The sequence below is a fragment of the Rhinoderma darwinii genome, unplaced genomic scaffold (assembly GCF_050947455.1).
Source record: "Rhinoderma darwinii isolate aRhiDar2 unplaced genomic scaffold, aRhiDar2.hap1 Scaffold_66, whole genome shotgun sequence".
NCBI classification, from domain to species: Eukaryota; Metazoa; Chordata; class Amphibia; order Anura; family Rhinodermatidae; genus Rhinoderma; species Rhinoderma darwinii.
In genome coordinates this window covers 161,445-183,085 of record NW_027464216.1, presented here as the reverse complement: position 1 = coordinate 183,085, position 21,641 = coordinate 161,445, and the positions used below count along the sequence as shown (strand labels likewise).

The window sequence follows — 21,641 nt, the reverse complement described above, 5'->3', positions numbered from 1 at the left end:
ATGAGTGATCAAATAATGTTCTGCGCTCGAGAAAGAAAAACGTTGCCTGTGCCATTTAAAAATGTGCCGTTTTTTGGTGGATATTTCCCAGATCTCACTTGTGTCAGGAAAAAGAAAGAGAAAATTTGTAAATTTGGACCTAGTGATAAAATTGCATAACCTGGACAAGATTAGGATATTCCGTCCCTTCCGTACGGGTCTGACCTCTGGGACCCAAACAGTCCTGAGAATGAAGGGGCTGCAATGATGATTTAGCTCCTCTGTCCCCTTCACTGTTTCTCCCCTCCTATGAGCGGGACGGAGAGCTAAATTAGCGCTGCAGCCCTTTCGTTCCTGGGATCTGTGGGGGTCCCATAGGTCCAACCCCCACCAATCATAAAGTGATGGCTTATCCCATCATTATCCTATCTCAATTTATAAGCTAGGAATGGCCCTTTAATAGAGATATTTACATAATATATATATTTATTTTTTTGTTTTATGCACAAATTGCAACTTTTCTATTCCAACTGGTGAAGATCATGAGATTATTTACCCCCTTACGAGTCCTACGATTAATTTTTTTAAACCGCCGTACATTGAGAAGCACAACTTGAAATCTGTTTTTAAGCATTCTGGAGGCTGGAAGATCCTTTTTTATTGTTTGTTTTCCTCTTGCGTTTGAGCTTAATTTGTTTCTTCTGGGATATTGTCCTCATCGAGATTTTGTTACTTATTTAAAAAAATAAAATAAATCGACAATAAAAGGAGGAGAAGGAATATTTACATTTCTTTTTCTCTCTCTTACAGATTTAAAGAAGACTTTATACAGGAAGGGGAAATGGGAGGACATTGTGACCTTGACTCACAGAAGCTGCTCTCTCAAGGTGATCGCAAGAGCCCCCTGCAGTCTTGGTATGTGTTCTCTTCCCAGTCTTCATAAGTGATGGCATATGTTTAGTAATGACTTGCTGACTGTCAAGGATCTGACCACATGGCCCCACCGATCATGAAAACAAAGGGGCTGAGTAGCAGAACCTCCACGGCGCCTGGAAGGCAGCGCCGCTGTGCAGGGGAAAATCACAACAATCTCCACAAAGAACCGGGGCCGCTTCAATCGAGTAATCGTTGGGGGTTGAAGTGGTCAGATCCCCCTACATCCGCTAATGACCGCATATCCTAGTACTATGCATCTCCTGGTAACATTGCAAAACTCTTTTAGGCCTCACATTTAATAAGAGTTTTACAGCTCTTGGGTCATGACACAGCAGGGCTTTAAATGTGCCCATAAAGGGCAAAAACAGCGGGCATCCTGTGCCAATCCGGGTAGCCCAGTGCTCTCAAGCCCTCTTTATGGGCATTTTAGAGAAGAGGTAGAGAACCTCTAGGTACACGGTGCATGTGATCATCAAATATGCCACCATTACCTTGATTTTTATATAGGGGAGTCTCGTCATTGCTCGTCTATGCTGGGCTATTAATTCCGATTAAAGGAATTTTCTCTTCTCACTTTATAACATATAACAGAGTCTTGTAATTAAACTCCAGCAATATAAATCACAGTCAGACAACAGAGGCCGTTATTATTGTATTCACACGTCCTACGGACCGAATCGATGGGAGTGTTTGGCGTCTCGCTTTAGCGGGCATTGATTGTGGAAATTGCCAACTGCTACATTACCGGCTGCAAACAAATATTTAGGAAACTAAGAATTACTTTCCATGCGCTCAAAGCATAAAATACCGGAGTCGTGCCGATCTTTGCAAACTGCTTTATTACAGGATTCCAAGCAGAAAAATAATCCTATAAAGTATCACCGCTGGGGTCATGTCGTAGGAAGTTCTTCATTCAGCCTTGGATGACATTTGGGTTTCCTATTGGTCTGTTGATGCCGGTATTGGCTGGCAGCCATGATGGTTTCTAGGACTAATGGCGCTTAAGGGACACGTTTTATAAAGTTGATGATTCCACTGAGACGTATGAAAATCAAATTAATGCGATTCTGGGAATCTCTGAATCTTTTCTGGTTATTTTTCCTTTGTTTATATAAAATAATACATTAGGACGTGGAGTCATGCAAGTTATTTAAGACACTAAAATATTAACTATACAGGGGACCAGCGACATGATTGTCAATACAATTTTACGGCCTTCAAGATCCCAGCGCACATAACTCCTATAAGGGCCTGTTCACATCATCATTCGCTTTCCGTTCCGGGGTTCCGTCGGAGGTTTCCGTCGGGTGAACCCCGTATCAATGGTGACGGAAACATCGCTAATGGTCTCCGTTCGTCACCATTCCGGCAGGTTTCCGGTTTTCCGACAGAATCAATAGCGGAGTCGACTGCATATGGCAGTGAGAAATAACTGTTGGCAGCGCCATCACGTCTCTCCCATCCCCTCAACAGAAAAATCAAACAGATTTTTTTTTTTTAATGACCTGTGCTGTTGACCAGTTCAATGTGCACTACAGATCCCAGCATGCTCTACTGCCAGAAGGAAATTAATTACATGGGTGTATTTAGAATTTTGAAACCATAACATCTCTATTGGCTCCTCATCGAACAGAGAAGGTGGGAGAAACACACATTGGGTACAATCTGTCCATGCCAATCTATGCACATTTTTATTTTCTAACCTACAACTTGTACAGTGAGAGCTAGAATCTGATTGGATGCCATGGGCAGCATCACTTAGGACCTTGTTGCCATGGACTGCATCACAGAAGCATCGTCATCCAGTCACGGAATTCTCAGCAGGAACGGTCAGTGCGAGGCAGATATCGAGGAGAGAGGAGCGGCTAAGCACTACTGCGATTATCCCGGCTGGGTTCTTGTTTCTTTTGTTTCTATTTGAATTTTTTTGTTTGTTTGTTTTTTTGGATCTACCTTCCAGACCCACACTTCCGAGTGTGTGGAGGAAGAGGCAGCCAGATGGCTGCATCGGGGGCTGGTGGAAAGTTCCAGCCCCGGAGATATCTCCATCGTCCCGGGAAAACCCCGTACAGCCGGGAGCCTGAGAGACATCAGAGGCAGACTGGCTTTTTTGGACGTCTAACGGCAGCATTGGGGATCGTGCCATTTCTTAAAAATCTGTGGAGAACACCAGATAAAGAATCGGGCCGATACCTCAAGCTGAAGACTCCACCACCACCACCAACATCTGCAGCCCCCACCTGCTCAGCAATGGAGGAACATCAGGTGCCAAAACCCACCATAACATCAGGTGAGGTCCCGGCCCCTGCCCCATTGCCCAGGAGACCATCTGCCTGGGAGCTGCCACCAACAGCTGCAGTCCCTACCCGTGCAGCAAGGGAGGAACATCCGGTGCCCATACCCACCATACCATCAGGTGAGGACCAGACCACTGCCCCATCTCCCAAGAGACCAACTGCCTGGGAGAAGTTTCTGGCAAGAAAGCCACTAGTCTCTGCCACAAACAGGGGGTCACCAGTAGTGGCTCGAAAATCCAGGGTCCGCAGTGCACCTTATGTGTTACCACCGCGCATTAAAGTGACTGCCAGACAGGTGCATGAGACCCCACTATGGGACACTATGGGTGGTGCATCACGCAGGATGCTGAGAGCCATGCTGAACACGCCATTGGCAGATGATTGCAGGTGCTATGTCAGCGATGAGGGAGACTATGTGCGGTACACCTTCTCCAGAGACACCATCTATCCGGAGAAGGAGTTCCACGGGGAAATTTCATTTCGCTGCAAAAAGATCTAGTGGTGGAGTCTCCTGCAGCGTGCCGGTAACATCAGGGCACTCGCTGCGATTTCATATGATTGATTTTCTGGTTTTGACATTTGGCTTGTTTATTGGACTACTCTTTCTGACTGCCGCCTGCCCTGACCTATGCCTGTTTATTTGACTACGCTTGTTTGCTGCCTGCCCTGACCCCGGCCTGTCCATCGACTACGCTTGTTTGCTGCCTGCCCTGACCTTTGCTTGACCAGCGACTATTCTTCTGCCTGACGATTTGGTACCTTGTGGTCTGTAGATGTGGGTCATTGCCGTGTTACTTTTCAGGGTGATCCCCGCTACATACCTTTAGTGCCCCCCTGCTTTTAAGGCAGGCCTGCACTGATGATCCCCCGTTCTCTCACAGAGTGCTAACCATTACACTATGGAACGTGCTTCAGGTCGTAACCCTTAAACCAGACTCTAAGTCTCCCACTAGAACTCCCCACCACTGCCTGGTGGCCCCTTTGTATGTTCCCAAGGGTCCTCCTAGCACACGGGTACTTTCAGTGTCCCCTGATTTTCAAGGTTGGCCCGCCCTGATTATCCTTGGTTCCCTCCTGCTGATGCTGCTGCTGGACAGTCTGGCCGAGATTCAGAGTGCTAACCATTACACTATGGAAGCTGCTTCAGGTCATAATCCCTAAACCAGACTCCAAGTCCCACACCAGAACTCCCCACTACTCCCTGGTGTCCTGCTTAATTGGAGCCGCCATGTCTTGCTGATAAGGGGTGAAGGGATAAATCAATCACCAGGACAATGGGAATGTAAAGGACCTGAAAAATAATATAATAATAATTAATAATGCTCCCCATGTGCAGGGCGATGTCAAAACCAATGTTGAGAGTGGTACCTGGCGGTTTTAAAAGAATTATGCAGATTTTACCTTTTGCTCCAACTGGGGTCTTGGTCAGAGACCTCCTCTCCCTCTGACAGTCTGTTATCTGATGTAGGAGATTCCCTCATCCCTGCTTGCCTATCACAAACTGTCTTCTGATCCTCACCCATCTGCCAAGTATCATCTGCCAGTGCCTGTACCCTCGGCGTGCTTCACCGTTGTATTCTGGTCCGCTGGGCCAGCCGCTACTCACACCGGGACCACCTCAAGAGGTAGCGACCTGGTAGTCTCCCCGCAGCGAAGTCCAGATCCCCGTACGGGGGTTAAAGGGTGAAGACTGGGGAGGCTACTTAGACAATGCCCTTAGAGGTGGCCCTAAGCCAAACCGGTGGAGTAGCACAGTGGGTCCACAACCCGCTGGTCCTAACACTCGCTGCCTCGTCCTCTGATCAATGAGAGATGGAAATGTCCTATATTGGTGTTCTGACTCTTGAAGGGCCCATGCCTATCCCTGGGACAACTTACTCTGGTAATTGACTCTACTCTGGGCCTCAGTACTGGGATAACTACATCTAATAAGATAGAAGAGGCATCCTTTCCCTCTCACAGTATTCCAGCTGATGGAGTAGACTTGTTTATCCCGGAATCCTCTGCTGACTGAGGAGTTCATGAAGCATCTGTTAAGGACGCAACTAGGACAATGTAATAGAAATTGTTGACTCTCTAAAAAAGGAATTGCTCCAATCAGAGACCATTGCCAAATCACAGAATGAACTGATTAATAAAAATGAGGAAATGGAGAAAAACAATTCTGGAGATAGGAGACCGATCCATTCTCAACCACAATTGACTTTGAGGAATCCTGCATTTGGTCTCTAAGTCACCGACTTCATGAGATTTCTGCCTCCACATGTCTCCACCGTAGAGAAAACACTGGCCCCAAAGCTGAAAAATCTTCCCCCAGAGTTGGACGACTTTACACAATCTCATCATCACATCGAGATCATTGCCTACAAATGGAGATTCCCATCAAACTAGTAATGTCCAAAAACATCCATCATTATGTCTTCACAACACGGCCTGCAGCTCTGAAAGCCTGAGAGAAATGGAAACTCCTGTCCCATCACCACCGAGAACCTCCGTCACCACCAACATAAAAGAATAATCCCGGAAACTCAATCATGAATGGACTATAGCTGGACGGGGATGGTAAGTCTAAATACTCACTGCTTTCCCCGATGATAATTTAGGATGTGCTAATACTCGTTACATGATGTCGCTGCAGGATTCTGTCGTCTGAATACAAGTTCACACGACCACTCTCATTGTTTTACCTTGACCTTTTAGGCTGTGTTCACACGTTGCAGTCATGTCACTGTTTTTCCAGGACTCCATGGCAAAAATGCTTTTTTTATTTTTTTTTTGCAAAACCCCTGTGTTCTTGCTGTCACGTAGTGCAAACTGCAGAAAAAAATCTGTGATATGTCCGCAATGTATGACATCCCCTTTAAGACTATCAAACATTCCTCCTTGGTACTGCCGCTGATCTGCAGATGTCTGTATTCTTTGGCTATGTATTTATTATATTTCAATATTAATCTTCAGATTGTCGCTGGTAGAAGATGGCGGCAAGTACAGATAAATAAATGCTAGTCTTATACGCAGCCTCTAGTTAGTTAGTTAGTTATTTAGTTAGTTAGCTAGTTATACCTGTTTCTTGGAAAGCTGAGTGACTACTAATATTACCAGTATTAAAATTCCCATAACAGTTGGGTCCCAAACGGCAAATGTGTCTCATCATCGAGCATTACAGGGGAAGAAGTGTAGAACATGGCAGATTTACCTTTCAGGAGTTTGGGAAAGCTGGGTGACATGCCAGTTAAGATTTGTAATGGAGATCTTATTGGTTATGGCCGAGCTTTCTGTTTTATAATAATAATCTACAGAATGTTGGTTTTGGTCTCCTCCGCTCAGGGTTTATAAGATTCCTGATTGAACTTGCTCTGAAATGTTGTGAATATTTCTGGTTTCTTGTAATTCCAGGTTTGCGGAGCTGCAGACATTCGGCTCCCTGACGTTCAGACCCAGAGAAGATGGACATAGTGACGTCGTCGAGAGGCCGACGTATATCATGAAGTTAGATGCAGGTAATGTGTACATCTGATTAGGATTGTCACGACTCGCGATACCAGAATTTGGACTTCGATACCGATACTTTGTGTAGTGTTGCGACTCTTGATACCAAAACGATACTTTGCCAACTGTAATAAAAAAAAAAAAGTTCCATTCACTGATGTGAGGCACGGGGTGTGAAGAATCTTGAACCTCCATGTGCCGCACATTAAGTATTTCACATTACTTCATTTTTTTACTTTTTTAAACTTTAATGTACTGGCATATATCTATCTATATACCAGTACATTAGCCTGTGTACTGATGGGTATGACCTAACAACTGCCTGTTTACTAAGTATGCCCTAACAACAGGAATATATACGGTCAGACAGCCTTGGTGTCCTTCAATGGACCCTGGATTGTCTGCCCATATATGGTATGTCCCTCAAGCATCACAGGGATCCCCCTTCTCGTTTTCCCCTTCAATGCTGCGGTCAGCTTCGATCACAGCATTCAAGGGAATAGCATCGCAGATCAGAAATTTCTCTGATCTCTGGCAATAGAGCGGGGCTGCGGCTGTGTAATACAGAAATTGCACCGCTCCTGACATCAAGTGTACGCACAGTCAGCATGAGGTGATGCGACCAGCTAATGAGCGGCGGCACCGGGACTGAAGACCGAATATGGGGGTGTTTTGCAGTGCGCCCGCCATGTTCTCTGTATTCAGTGCCGGCGCTCATTAGTGCAGCTCTGGCCGCATGCTGACCCCACGTGCACACTTGTCAGGAGCGGGGCAATGGCTGTATTACACGTGTATTACACAGGCGCAGCCCTGCTCTGACTACATTTATGTGAAATAACGTGTAGCACACGGACCCATTGATTTCAATGGGGCTATTCAGACATGCCTGAATTTTCACACCGCGAGTGTCCGTTGCGTGGAACTCCCTGCTTGTCCTATATTGGTCCGTGTTTGCAGAACTTGTCACCTATTAATGTCTATGAGTGCATGAAAACCACGAACAGCACACGGACGACATCCGTGTTCTGTCTGTGTTTCACAAATCAATTACATAGAAATACTGATGCCAATACGCAACGCACACAGACATGAAATGTAGAAAAAACGCTGCGTTTTTAACGTGCACAAATCGGACACCCTCATCTGAATGTAGCCTTAGGCTCATTCACATATCCTTGTCCTTTTATATGGCTGCAATAAACTGACTGCATACAGATGGCTTCCATGGGCAGTCCGTTTTTTGTATTTTTTTTTCACGGACTCCTAGACCAGAATGGGTGAGACCGATCTGCAAATACTGACCGGGATAGGACCTGCCCTGAGTTTTTCAGATTGAGAACGCGTATCCCTGAAAAAAACAGATAGCACACTGAAGAAATTAACTGATGTGTGCATGAGCCCTAAGGCCCTGTTCACACAAAGATTTTTGGCGCTGATTTTGATGAGGAAACCGCATAGCAATCAGCGCCAAAAAACTGCAGAAATCGCCCCCGATGATTTCAATGGAAGGCAGAGCGTTTTTTTCCCGAGCAGCTTTTGGCCGCTCATGGGTTAAAAAAGAGCAGCATGTCCTTTCTTGCCACGGTTCCGCCTCTGACCTCCCATTGAAATCAAAGGGAGGCAGAAAAATTCTGCAGCGTTAGATTCCGAGAAAACCGCGTCAAAAAAGCGCAGGCAGGTCAAGATCTGCCTCAAAAACACCAATTTTTTTTCTGCCTGCAAAAAACTGTGTGAACAGGGCCTACGGTTTCTTCCATGTAGCATCTCAACAATCTCCGGGTACTTGCTGTTCTCGGTAGGGGGGAAATGGGATGCGCCAAATGTTTACTGCACTCCAATCCCTTTATTTATATTCTAGGAAGGATTTTTAGAAGTGTAGTTCACAAGTCTTATGTAGCCTGGGAGGCGGCCGGCAGGGCATGTGCCAGGGGGTGCTAACCATTTACGAGGCTAGGGCAGAAAACGGAATGTTTGCCCCAGATGAAGAACAGCCGAGGTTATGTCTAGTGACAGCGCAGTCACGGCCTGTGAATAAATCTGTCTAAAACATAATACAGTCAAATTCCTGTAATCCGCCATCTGATAATCTAGAAAGTCTGATGATCCTGCCCTTGTTTCCGGCACAGAGCTGCAGAATAACCAGGAATATAACAAGGCTGGACTGGTTAACAGACATGGACACGGCTGCTAGGATTTCATTGTTTCCTTTATTCAGCCCTGGAAATGAGTTTTTTATATTATTGTGTGACTGTCCAATAATCCAGAATGTCTGATAATCCGGTTTTGTTGATTTTTATATGTTCACAGGAAGAGATGGTAGATTTTAGGAAGCAAATGTGAGTTTATTGTTACTAATATTTTAATTATTTTATTTTTCGTTGTTCCCAGGTGTAAATCTCTATCACCACTTCTGGGATTTTGTCAATCTCTATATTACACAACATATTAACAACTCCTTCAGCACCGACGTCCAGGGCCGCCATCAGAAATTTCTGGGCCCCATACAGCCAAGGAGTCTGGGCCCCCCCTCACTATTGGGGCGGGCACAAAGTAAAGTGGTCGGAGGGAAGGCAGCGGTGAAAAGCAAACTAGTAGGAGATCTCTTTGGAGGGGCAGGGCAGAGCTAGCTGGTGGGTATCAGGGGGCAAGGTGGAGAGACTAAGTGCCAGGGCTCAGCGGGGGAAGGAGGAGGGGATTTCTGGGAGAACAGAAAGTGGCATGGGTGGTGACACCGGGCATGAGGGCGCCCGTGCCGCCCGTTGGAAAAGGCCCCCCCATGGCCGGCGGCGAACTATAGCAGAGCAGGGAGGTATCTCCCTGCACTGTAATCTACTAGCACCACTGTAGCTCCCTGAAGGAGCGAAATCCCTGTGTGGCCGGGGATTCCGCTCCTGGAGTGCTCCGCTTGATGTCTCTGTCCGTATATGGACAGTGACATCAGAGCAACTCCTGAAGGGGCATCCCCGTTTACAGCGTCGCCGACTCTGTGACCGGCGATTCCACTCCAGGAGAAGCCCTTGACGTCACTGTCCATAAATGCTGGTTTGGCAGAAAAAGGAGTCACCACGGGCGCTGCTGCACTTCAATGGAACCAAAATGCTTGGAAGGTTCAGATCGTTGGTAATAATGTGCGGAAGAGTATGAGAATAAATGGAATTTATTGATAATATGACTACGCGTTTCAATGCCGTACTGGCATCTTCATCAGGTCATGGATGAACAAACAAAAGTCACTGTTTAAATAGCCATGTTAATGTTGAAAAAAACCCGCCAATGTGAACGGGGTCAAGGTGTTTAAGTGACGTCATAGATCAAAGTTCAAAATACACAGGACCGGAAAAACACACAAAAACAGTAAAAGTATGTCATATAATAAAACCAATAAAAATGAATAGAGTTTTATTCCCATTTCCTTATATGCATATCGCCGCTATGAATTATTGCCGACATTAAGGTTATTATTCTGTAAATTATATAGTTTTTGGTACATAAGGGTTAGTACCTTTTTACCATACACCGATTTTGTAGTCCATACCTATATCTGTATTCACTTACATTATTATTCTATATTATCGGGCAGCCTTTTTTTCCGTGTCGCTTCGGCACACATTACGTACTACATTTCAAGTCTTCTTAATTACATGGTTTTCATTATGTTCTCTTTTCATACATTTTAAACTCTTCTTTCTCTATTCATTTTTATTGGTTTTATTATATGACATACTTTTACTGTTTTTGTGTGTTTTTCCGGTCCTGTGTATTTTGAACTTTGATCTATGACGTCACTTAAAGAGGCTCTGTCACCAGATTTTGCAACCCCTATCTGCTATTGCAGCAGATAGGCGCTGCAATGTAGATTACAGTAACGTTTTTATTTTTAAAAAACGAGCATTTTTGGCCAAGTTATGACCATTTTCGTATTTATGCAAATGAGGCTTGCAAAAGTACAACTGGGCGTGTTGAAAAGTAAAAGTACAACTGGGCGTGTATTATGTGCGTACATCGGGGCGTGTTTACTACTTTTACTAGCTGGGCGTTGTGTATAGAAGTGTCATCCACTTCTCTTCACAACGCCCAGCTTCTGGCAGTGCAGCACTGTGACGTCACTCACAGGTCCTGCATCGTGTCGGCACCAGAGGCTACAGATGATTCTGCAGCAGCATCGGCGTTTGCAGGTAAGTCCATGTAGCTACTTACCTGCAAATGCTGATGCTGCTGCAGAATCAAGTGTAGCCTCTGGTGCCGACACGATGCAGGACCTGTGAGTGACGTCACAGTGCTGCACTGCCAGAAGCTGGGCGTTGTGAAGAGAAGTGGATGACACTTCTATACACAACGCCCAGCTAGTAAAAGTAGTAAACACGCCCCGATGTACGCACATAATACACGCCCAGTTGTACTTTTACTTTTCAACACGCCCAGATGTACTTTTGCAAGCCTCATTTGCATAAATACGAAAATGGTCATAACTTGGCCAAAAATGCTTGTTTTTTAAAAATAAAAACGTTACTGTAATCTACATTGCAGCGCCTATCTGCTGCAATAGCAGATAGGGGCTGCAAAATCTGGTGACAGAGCCTCTTTAAACACCTTGACCCCGTTCACATTGGCGGGTTTTTTTCAACATTAACATGGCTATTTAAACAGTGACTTTTGTTTGTTCATCCATGACCTGATGAAGATGCCAGTACGGCATTGAAACGCGTAGTCATATTATCAATAAATTCCATTTATTCTCATACTCTTCCGCACATTATTACCAACGATCTGAACCTTCCAAGCATTTTGGTTCCATTGAAGTGCAGCAGCGCCCGTGGTGACTCCTTTTTCTGCCAAACCAGCATAACCTTTGCGGTCGTTCATTTGAATCACCGGTCCCGAGTCCTGGCAGCAGCTGTATCTTTATTCTTTATTGCCTTCTACCATCCGTTACCAGGTGAGTACCACTCTTCTTTTACACCACTCCATACCTGGGTAACCTGCACTATGTGGCGCCGTGTTTTTTTCTTTTTCTCACTGTCCATAAATGGACACAGACGACAGGGGCTTCTCCTGGAGTAGAATCCCCGGTCACAGCGTCGGCAACGCTGTGGACTGGGATTCTGCTTCAGGAGTTGCCCCTGATGTCACTGTCCATATACGGACAGAGACATCAAGTGGAGCGCTCCAGGAGCGGAATTCCTGGCCACAGGGGGATTCCGCTCTTTCAGGGAGCTACAGTGCAGCTATCTACAGGAAGTAGGGGTGCTATCTATAAGAGGGGTTTTGTGGGGCACTACCTGCAAGTGGGCTGTATGGCACTACCTACCATGGGGCTGTGTGGCAATACCTACCACTTGGCTTTGTAGCACTACCTACCAGGGGGCTGTGTGGCACAACCTACAAGGGGGCTGTGTGGCACAACCTACAGGGGGCTGTGTGGCACTACCTACAACGGGGCTGTGTGGCACTACCTACAACGGGGCTGTGTGGCACTATCTACAGGGGGCTGTGTGGCACTATCTACAGGGGGCTGTGTGGCACTATCTACAGGGGGCTGTGTGGCACTATCTACATGTGGCTGTGTGGCACTATCTACAGGGGGCTGTGTAGCACTATCTACAGGGGGCTGTGTGGCACTACCTACATGAGCCTGTGTGGCACTATCTACAGGGGGAATCTGTGAGTGACGGGCTGATGGTTATCTTACTGTGAGGGGGGGACTGATGGTCATTTTACTGTGAGGGGGGGACTGATGGTCATTTTACTGTGAGTGGGGGGGCTGATGGTCATTTCACTGTGAGTGGGGGCCGATGATTATTTTACTGGGAGTGGGGGGCTGATGGTCATTTCACTGTGAGTGGGGGCCGATGATTATTTTACTGGGAGTGGGGGGCTGATGGTCATTTCACTGTGAGTGGGGGCCGATGATTATTTTACTGGGAGTGGGGAGCTGATGTTCTTCAAGTGGTTTCCACCTCTCAGCTCCAATTGAAATTAATAGGAGGTAGTAAATATCGTTTGGAGCTTTTTTTTCTTGCATCTTTTGCATTCGCTTCAACAGCTTAAAAAAAAACGCAAAAAAAAAAAAAAAAGGCCAAACAACGCTGTCAGTTCCTGAAGGAATTTTGAGGCAGATTTTTTTTGCCTTACAAAAAACGCTGTGTGAACATATTCTACGAGTGGAGTGCTTGTTTTTAGCCATTTTCTGTCTTTCTCTAAAGTAGGGGTGCCCTGAGGAAATTTTCTTTTTCCAGTGGTGCCTCGAGTCCGAAAATGTTGGGAAACTCTGTACTAGGCTACAGGATCACCCCGGCCAACGCAAGGATCCCGTCGTGGAGCAGCTCAGTTCATCGTGGGAACGGGGCCTAGTGGAGTTCAACTTGTTTTGTTTGTTTGGGGGCGCTGTCTACAAGGAAGGGGTGGGGGGGGCTGTACGGCTCGATCTACAAGGGGAGGTGGGGGGCTGTATGGCACTGTCTACATGAGGGAGTTGGGAGGCTGTATGGCACGATCTACAAGGGGGAGGTGGGGGCTGTATGGCACTGTCTACATGAGGGAGTTGGGAGGCTGTATGGCACGATCTACAAGGGGGAGGTGGGGGCTGTATGGCACTGTCTACATGAGGGAGTTGGGAGGCTGTATGGCACGATCTACAAGGGGGAGGTGGGGGCTTTATGGCACTGTCTACATGAGGGAGGTGGGGGCTGTATGGTACTGTCTACAAGGGGGAGGTGGGGGCTGTATGGCACGATCTACAAGGGGGAGGTGGGGGCTGTATGGCACTGTCTACATGAGGTAGGTGGGGAGGCTGTATGGCACTGTCTACATGAGGGAGGTGGGGGCTGTATGGTACTGTCTACAAGGGGGAGGTGTGGGGCTTTATGGCACTGTCTACAAGGAGGAGGTGGGGGATGTATGGCACTGTCTACAAGGGTGAGGTGGGGGCTGTATGGCATGATCTACAAGGGTGAGGTGGGGGCTGTATGGCACTGACTAAAGGAAGGCTGTATCGCATAATCTACAGGGGGCACTATCTACAGGGGGGCTGTGTGTGGCAGGAAGGGGAGGGGGGCATTATACTGTATGGGGGCCACTAAGCGGACATTATACTGTGTAGGGACACTACAGGGGGCAATATACTGTGTGTGGCACTTCGGGGACATAATACTGTGGGCACAATTAGAGGACAAAATACTGTGTCCTTGAAGGGGTTATAATATATTATTATTATACTGTATGGGAGGAACTAAAGGGGCATTATAAATTTTTTATGGCCCATTTTTTTTATGATGGGGTGGGGCGCCGAAAGATAATTTTGCACGGGGCGCCATCTATCCTAAGGCCGGCCCTGTCTCTACCCACCACAGGTTTGAAGGCTATGTAAAGTGAGTGTGGTATTTGTTGTTTTAGCAGTCTGTTTGGTGCTACTTTGTAAATACTTTTTAAAAAAATATATTTTTACTTTATGAGATACAGAGCAGCTATATCATGCACTGAAACCTTTATCTGCGTGTCCCTGTTCATAATTTAGATTTGATCGATAACAGGTGGATCCTGGCCCGCCAACACTGAACCCGTCAGTCCCCCGGACCTGACAGATACAGGTCTCTGCGCACGATACAGCTGCTCTGTATACAGGATACAAAGCAGCTGTATCACATAAAGTAAAAATTATTTTTAATAAAAAGTATTTACAAAGTTTCATAACACACACTAATAAACTTTTTTGTATAAAAAAAAAAAAGAGGTGTACATAGCCTTAAAGATCTCTCCCCCTCCCCCACGTATCCTCTCTCCTTCCTCTACCCCTCCTTTCAGATATCCTCTTTTCCCCCAGTTATCATCCCCCTAGTATAATGTCTCCTTCAGTGTCATCCGCCCTCCATTATCTCCTACCCACTACACCATCATCTCCCCGTCCCCCCCGTAGAAAGCAAGTGTCTTCCCCAGGTCTGTATGATCCTCCGGACACTGAAGCACTGCATTGTATCACTAGTAGCAGCTCTGCGATGGCTCTTATCTCCTGGGCTGCGTATAACGGGACAATAAACCTGTCTTCTCCCTCTGATACACAGCCCGGGAGATAAGTGGTAAGAAATGCTACTAGCGATACAAGGATATGAAGCAGGGCTGAGAGTGTATAGTGTGACATGGGTAACACTGATTTTTTATTGTGGGGATGTGATGTGAGGAGGCTCCGGGCAGCAGCAGCCTGACAGACATTACATACTGACACAGACATTACATATTGTACTCTCACTGTGTCAGGAGTCTTCTTCTGCTGCTGCTTCTTGTCGCCTCCACTGCATTCAAACCTCCCGCCACCTTCATGACGTCTCCTCCACACGCGCTGTCACGCCGCTGTAGAGGAGGAGGGGCGGGCTCTATGTGAACAGCGGGCCCTTATGATTTTACTCTGATGCAAACAACGGGCCCCGGCTCCGTGATGGGACCTGTTCCTTTCACCAAAGTGAAATCATAAGGGCCCGTGAGCAAATGCATTCCGGCAGTGGAGCACGGGCCCCCGTTTTTTCAAATTTTGACCGGGCCCCTGACAGCAGTACCGGCAGTACCTCCCTGATGGCGGCCATGCCGACGTCCATATTGTCATGTGGGACACAGTAAGTATTTTTTTTTTTCTTTCTTAAAGGGGTATGTGTTATAAAAATGGAGGCGGTGGGGTCCTTTTGTTGACCCTCCCCCTCCTCTGTTGGTCTGAATGTAGCAGTACTGTAACCTGTTATACGTGGATATCCATAGCTTGGCATTGCTAGCATGGAAACTTATCCTCTTTGGACAATTCCTTTTTGTTACAGGACCCTCCAGCAATCATCTGTGAACCTGATGCAAAGTGTTCATTTCCCCTGCAGCGCCACCACAGGGGAAATGAAGCATTACATGCTGCCTATTGAAATCAGTGGGCTCTCTCTGTAATGCCAGGACACTCTTTGTAGTAGTTCTGGCTTGTGCTCTGAAAAGGAGCCCTGCCCGAATAAAACAGAATTCCCTCTTTGGGGATTTGAGATTGGGTTTTCTCCAGACTACTGTGATCGCAATGAGGTCACGTTACGCCTTGATCTCCATGCAGGTTCAAATCAGGTGGGGGGGACGAGCTCGGAGAAGCAACAGATACACTGAGACGTTTCTCATGGTAAAAATACTTCTGACTTTATTTGCAGAGACACAGAGTTTATATAGTAAAAATATCACATGACTACGTGCAGACACACATGAATCATTTACATTCTTGTGGTTTCTTCCCTTGTGATTTATGTCACAATGTACATTGTTCTTATCTCTAGTTGTTAATCTGGTACCTGGTCCTTATCTTATCTTGGCTGTATGCACAGAACTCGAACAACAAGCATCAAACAACAAACATCAAACAACAAACATCAAACAGACTCCTTCGTGTCTGGTAAGTACTTGTAGGGCCCCAATTTCTACTATCTAAAGAATGTCTGCAAATCCATTCCATTACCTTTCCCAGAATATATTCTAATACATGTTTTCTCTTCAGCATTGCACTCATTGAGGTCCCAGATACATTATACATATATTTATTCCATAACAATCCCTCCTTTTGTGATTTTACCAACACCTAAATTCCAATGCTACTTCTATCTCCTGATAGCAAGGCTTCGATCCATTTCTTCACTTGATTCACACAGGTATGTAGGTGGGGTAATCTCACAACACTCTTTCATCATAATGTATAGGCCTCTGATTGAATGCTTCCCTTATTTTGCAAAATGTATAACAATTAAAACATGTAAGCAATATAAACAATATTATGAAACATATCAAGGGTTGGAATAACACATGCAGTATCTTAGTGGCAGTGGGGGAAAATCCTGTAAATATGTCATACCAGTGATGGGCACTGGCATCTTTTATTGCTGACGATAAATTTATCACTTCCCTAGCTGCTATTGTAGCCAATACTTTCACTTTACTTAGAGTTACATTATGGGCTGCTATCAATTTCTTTACGTCTTTAGACTTTTGTAACACTTGTTTTAACTCTTCCAGTGGCAAACTAAAATTTCCATAGGGCAAAGGTTCAGGTACCCATACAGTGGACATTATTTCTTCTAAAGTAGGCAGGAACACTATAGTTTGGTTCCCCCAAGTCAAATGCGTCACATTGTATAGACATCCTGAAAATGGTCCTGTGAGTTTAAACTGGCTAAGGGTCTGCTTGTTGTTAGTTATTAAACATACATGCTGTGGACCTACTTCAATATAAACCTGTAGGTTAGCTTCTGGGATTATAGTGAGTGCGCATACATTATCCTGGTGCTGCATTAGACAGGGTTCATATATCCCTGACTGTTCATTACATACATATCCGAGCTCTGTTAATTGGCACAAATCTATATTCCTTGTCTTATTTTGAGAATCTATGTGTGTTCCTTTCATTTCTGGCATCCAATATTGTCCTAATAATGTCACCGGATCAATCATTACCATTGGCATAACAATAAATTTGCATAATAGAGTAGGATTTTTCACATTAAATGCTATTAGTCTTCCTGCACACCATTTAGGTGTACACTCAGTATACTCAGGCTGTAACAATAACCACGTATCATTTCTCTCTCCTATGGGCAGAATGTCTGTCCATTGCCTAACATGACTACTAAACAATTTATTCTTACAATTATTCATCTGTTCTTGTTGCCACATCGTTTTAAGCGTACATACTGTCCAATTTACAAAAGTTGATACATTCTGTAATGTTCTATATTCGGTTAGCATACTTTCATTAAAAACATTTAGAAATAGTTCATCTATAGTTAACCCTTTCTGTTGTATGGCAAAGGTAGTAGGTAACCATGAGGCACCTATCCTTAATGCAGTAGATGTGTCGTCTCCCACTGAGTTTCATTTGTTCATAACTGTTTCTAACTGTATACCATTCAATACTCCTAATCCCGTTCCTACCCCTCCTCATAGCATGTCATACCATTCTCTTTTTTTGTCTATGACAGCTGGGGGATTCAGGGAAGGAAATATTGAAGTGTACATTCTTTTTCTGCTGTTGGGTTACAGCGCTCTTACAAGTGTGTGCGATTCTTTCCAGACTTTGTACTCTTATATGTGGCTTAAAACTATCTCTTAAAATTGTTATCAAGAATACAAAATATCTTCTATTTCTTATTTGGCTATTATTCATACATAATATCATCCCATCAGTCTCTTTTATTACAATCATAGAGTTGAGCCTCTCCTTGTTGCATCTTTCATAAATCTTATTTATCATTTCATTTCTATTTTTACTGGTTGTATATTTCTATAGATACTGTACATCTGGTTCATAACAACAAAACAACAGCCCCGGCGTCTCTTCTTGTATGCTAATGTTGGCTGTTTTGTCTATGTGAAGGTACACAGTCCCTCCATGTGGTCCTTTTCTCCAAGTCCCTTCGGTTGTAGTCACATTTGTAGTATAACACGGGTCATTGGCCTTACAGGTGTAGTTACCCTGCTTTCTATCCACTGTGGCATTCGCCCACCCTGTCCTGAACTGTTCCAGTGATTCTGTACTGATTACGTGTACAGGAGTAGCAGTTCTGCCTTTTTGTATAAGAGCACACGCAACAACCGCCGCAACAACCGCAAAGATCTTCATTCTTCTGGCTGAAGAACCTTTTTACAATGACTGGCGTGAATCCAGCTTGTCTTTCCTTCGAGCTTTACTGAGGTGCTTGTAACGAGTAGGACTTGAAAAGGACTTGAAACGGTCCGTCAAATCTTGGGTCTAGACTTTTCCTCACGTGTCTTTTGACAACGACCCAATCTGCTGGTTCTAGCTTATACGTCCCTTCAACTGAATCAGGACCTGGAATGGAAGCAAAGACTTGTGCATACACCTTGGTCAATTGTTTGTTCAGCGTTTATACATAATCTGTTAGTCTACCATACTGCATTTGGAGCACCTGTGGAAAATAACATCCTAATCTGGGAGCCGACCCAAATAAGATCTCATATGGGCTGAGACCTGTTCTTTTTGTGGGCGTATATCTTACTGAGAACAAGGCTAATGGTAGACACTCGGTCCATGGTTTCCCGGTTTCTACCATTACTTTTTGGATTTTCAATTTGAGAGTCCCATTTAGTCTCTCAACCTTCCCACTACTTTGTGGATGGTATGGTGTATGTAGGGCTTGACTTATGCCTAGAGCTGACAACACATAGTTCATGATTTCACCCGTAAAATGAGTTCCTCTGTCGCTCTCGATCACCTCTGGAACTCCATATCTGCACACCACCTCGTTGATCAGTTTCTTTGCTGTGGCTACGGCTGTAGCTTTGGTGACTGGAAAAGCTTCTGGCCATCCTGAAAAAAAGATCAATACAAACAAGCACATACTCATAGGTACCAACTTTGGGTAGTTGAATATAGTCTATCTGCAGTCTCTGGAACGGATATATAGGTCTGGGTGTGTGCTTCTGTGGTACTTTTTCAGTTCTTCCAATATTATGTGTTGCACAGATCATGCATCCTTGTGTAAAACTGCTGGCCATCACACTAAACCCTGGAGCATACCACACCTTGTTTACCAAGTCCATCATTGCCGTTTTTGACTGGTGTGTCTCTCCATGTGTTATTTGGGCCATCATTGGGAACATTGTCTTAGGCAGGCACAGTTTATTCTGGCACTGCCAGAGGCCATCTTTTCGTAGCGTTGCTCCTTGGGCCGTCCACTTGTCTTTTTCTTCTTCTGTTGCTTGTCCTTGAAGTTGTTGCAGTAGTTCCGGGCTTACAGCTGGTCTTGTTTCCTCTGGATCTTTTATCTGATATACGGCTGCTAACACGGGTAGCTTCTGTGCTGCTTGCTTTGCTGCTTCGTCTGCCGGGGCATTTCCCCTTTTGTCTCTGGTGAACTCACCTTAGTGTGAGCTTTAATTTTTACTACTGCTACTTCTGTGGGTAACATCAGGGTCTCCATCAAGTATTTTACAAAGTCTGCATTCTTTACAGGTGTACCTGCAGAGGTCAAAAACTGTCTTGCCCTCCATATGGGGCCATAATCGTGTGCAATCCCAAAAGCATATCGAGAGTCAGTGTATATATTTGCTGTCTTTCCTTCTGCATGTTGGCATGCTGCTGCCAGGGCCTTAAGCTCCGCTTCTTGTGCTGAGCGGGACGCTGGTAAGGAGGCTGCTTCTAGGACTACATCTTCGGTGGTTACTGCATATCCTGTAAGAAAAGATCCTTCTACACAATACCTTGAACCATCCACAAAGAGTATTAGGTCTGGGTTTTGGAGTGGGGTATCTTTTACATGTGCGAACCCCACTGTTTCCTGGGCCATAAGGGCCATACAATCATGTTCATCAGTTTCAGGCAAAAATTGTGACCATACTTTACCTACGTCTTCTCCCCCTTGCTCCAAAGGCAGTAAGGTAGCTGCGTTCAATGTAGTACAGCTATGGAGTGTAAAGTAACCTGCTCAGGGAGAAGGAGTGCACAGGTTAATCTCAAATGTCTTGCAGTTGACAAATGCTTAGGTTGTACTTGAGTTAGAATAGCAGTAATATACAAGTTTTGTTTTGCCTTCTCCCTCATCTAAATCCATAAAGACTCGTGTGAGTGATGTCACATCACCTCCTGTGTAACTTTGCTGGAGGGGGATGGTCTCTTACACATAAACCAAAATTGTACCTAATCAGTTCCTTCACCCTTCCCCCCTTTGTGGACTCAGCGAGAGTAATGTAGCAGAGTTCAAAACTACATCTCAACATAACACTAATTTAACCCCTTGTAATGTACAACAGCCTGAAACAAAAATGACTTTTTCCTGACAAACATGTTATCTTTACAATGACATAACTCATGTGTGAAATAAAAAATAGAACAATTGTAGTTAGTTATTCAATAAAACAGAAAATATTATCTCTGATAACATTAATTACTGCAAACCAATAAACAGTATAACGGTGGGGGCACATACATTTTCAAAACTCCCGTGTCTCACAGTATCTGTAGTTTAATACATCTGAATTATCAAAACACATGAAATCTGATCACATCATAACACATAAATATCGTAACTTTTATAACCAACAGCGCTTGCGCAAAAGAGAAGAAATTTATTTCAGTTTGTAGACATTACTGACATATATATATCTCTCAGCAGTGCATATTGAAATCCCTTTGTCTCATCAGCCCTGCAGACTGCACCCAGTCAGCCCCCCTCCTCCTCCTCCCAAACACAGCACACTTTAGGGGGGAGGGAGGGGGGTCACACACTCACAACTTCTCACAATCTTAACACTTTCAATGCCGGCAAAACAACATACGTATCTGCAATCATTTATCACACCATTGTATAGAAATTATCTACGTTAATGTTTAACCGTACAATCTGACGGCCACCATCTCTATCTTATAATTACGTGTTGTTTCATCAGTGAACTAGACTGGAACTTCTGTAAATAGAAAAAACACTACAAATGACAAAATTAACAAGGTGATTATTTCATACTGATTTGGATGGGCCGGGCGCGGCCACATCAGGGGCAGGGGGGGGGCAGCCTCTCCCATTGGAAACAGTGCGCAGGGGGTTTCCCACCAACAATGAGGACACACTCAACATGAGGTACGGACGCCATTACCGGGCGTCGGCTGCTCCTGTTTTCTAATACATACAATACATTTCTTATTCCTAACTTCCTCTTCTGCAAATCCCTCTAAAGCACTTTCCATCAACTTTCTACCTTCCAACTTCCCTTTGTTCTCCAGAATACCTTTTGCCCAATCTGCGGCTTGGAGCCGCCCTCCTCTTTTTCCCTCTGCCAGTTTACATGCCTTGATCAGGGCAAGCAACTCTGCACTCTGTGCAGAATGTATGACAGGATCAAGGGTCTCATAATATAAGACAGAGGTGTCTGGTGGTTTGGCTGTGAAGGACTGCTTATACATTATTACATTTATCACTTTTCCTGATT

General features: G+C 45.0%; 1 protein-coding gene across 1 annotated transcript in view; it reads left to right on the top strand.

The window, feature by feature from the left end:
• LOC142728038 (EGF domain-specific O-linked N-acetylglucosamine transferase-like) overlaps nucleotides 1-21,641 on the top strand; it is a 62,764-nt gene that overhangs the window by 24,194 nt on the left and 16,929 nt on the right. Inside the window, exons 6-8 of the mRNA XM_075849078.1 lie at nucleotides 790-894; nucleotides 6,609-6,712; nucleotides 9,090-9,284. Of these exons, the coding sequence (XP_075705193.1) occupies nucleotides 790-894; nucleotides 6,609-6,712; nucleotides 9,090-9,284 (404 nt within the window). The remainder of the gene's footprint in view (nucleotides 1-789; nucleotides 895-6,608; nucleotides 6,713-9,089; nucleotides 9,285-21,641) is intronic.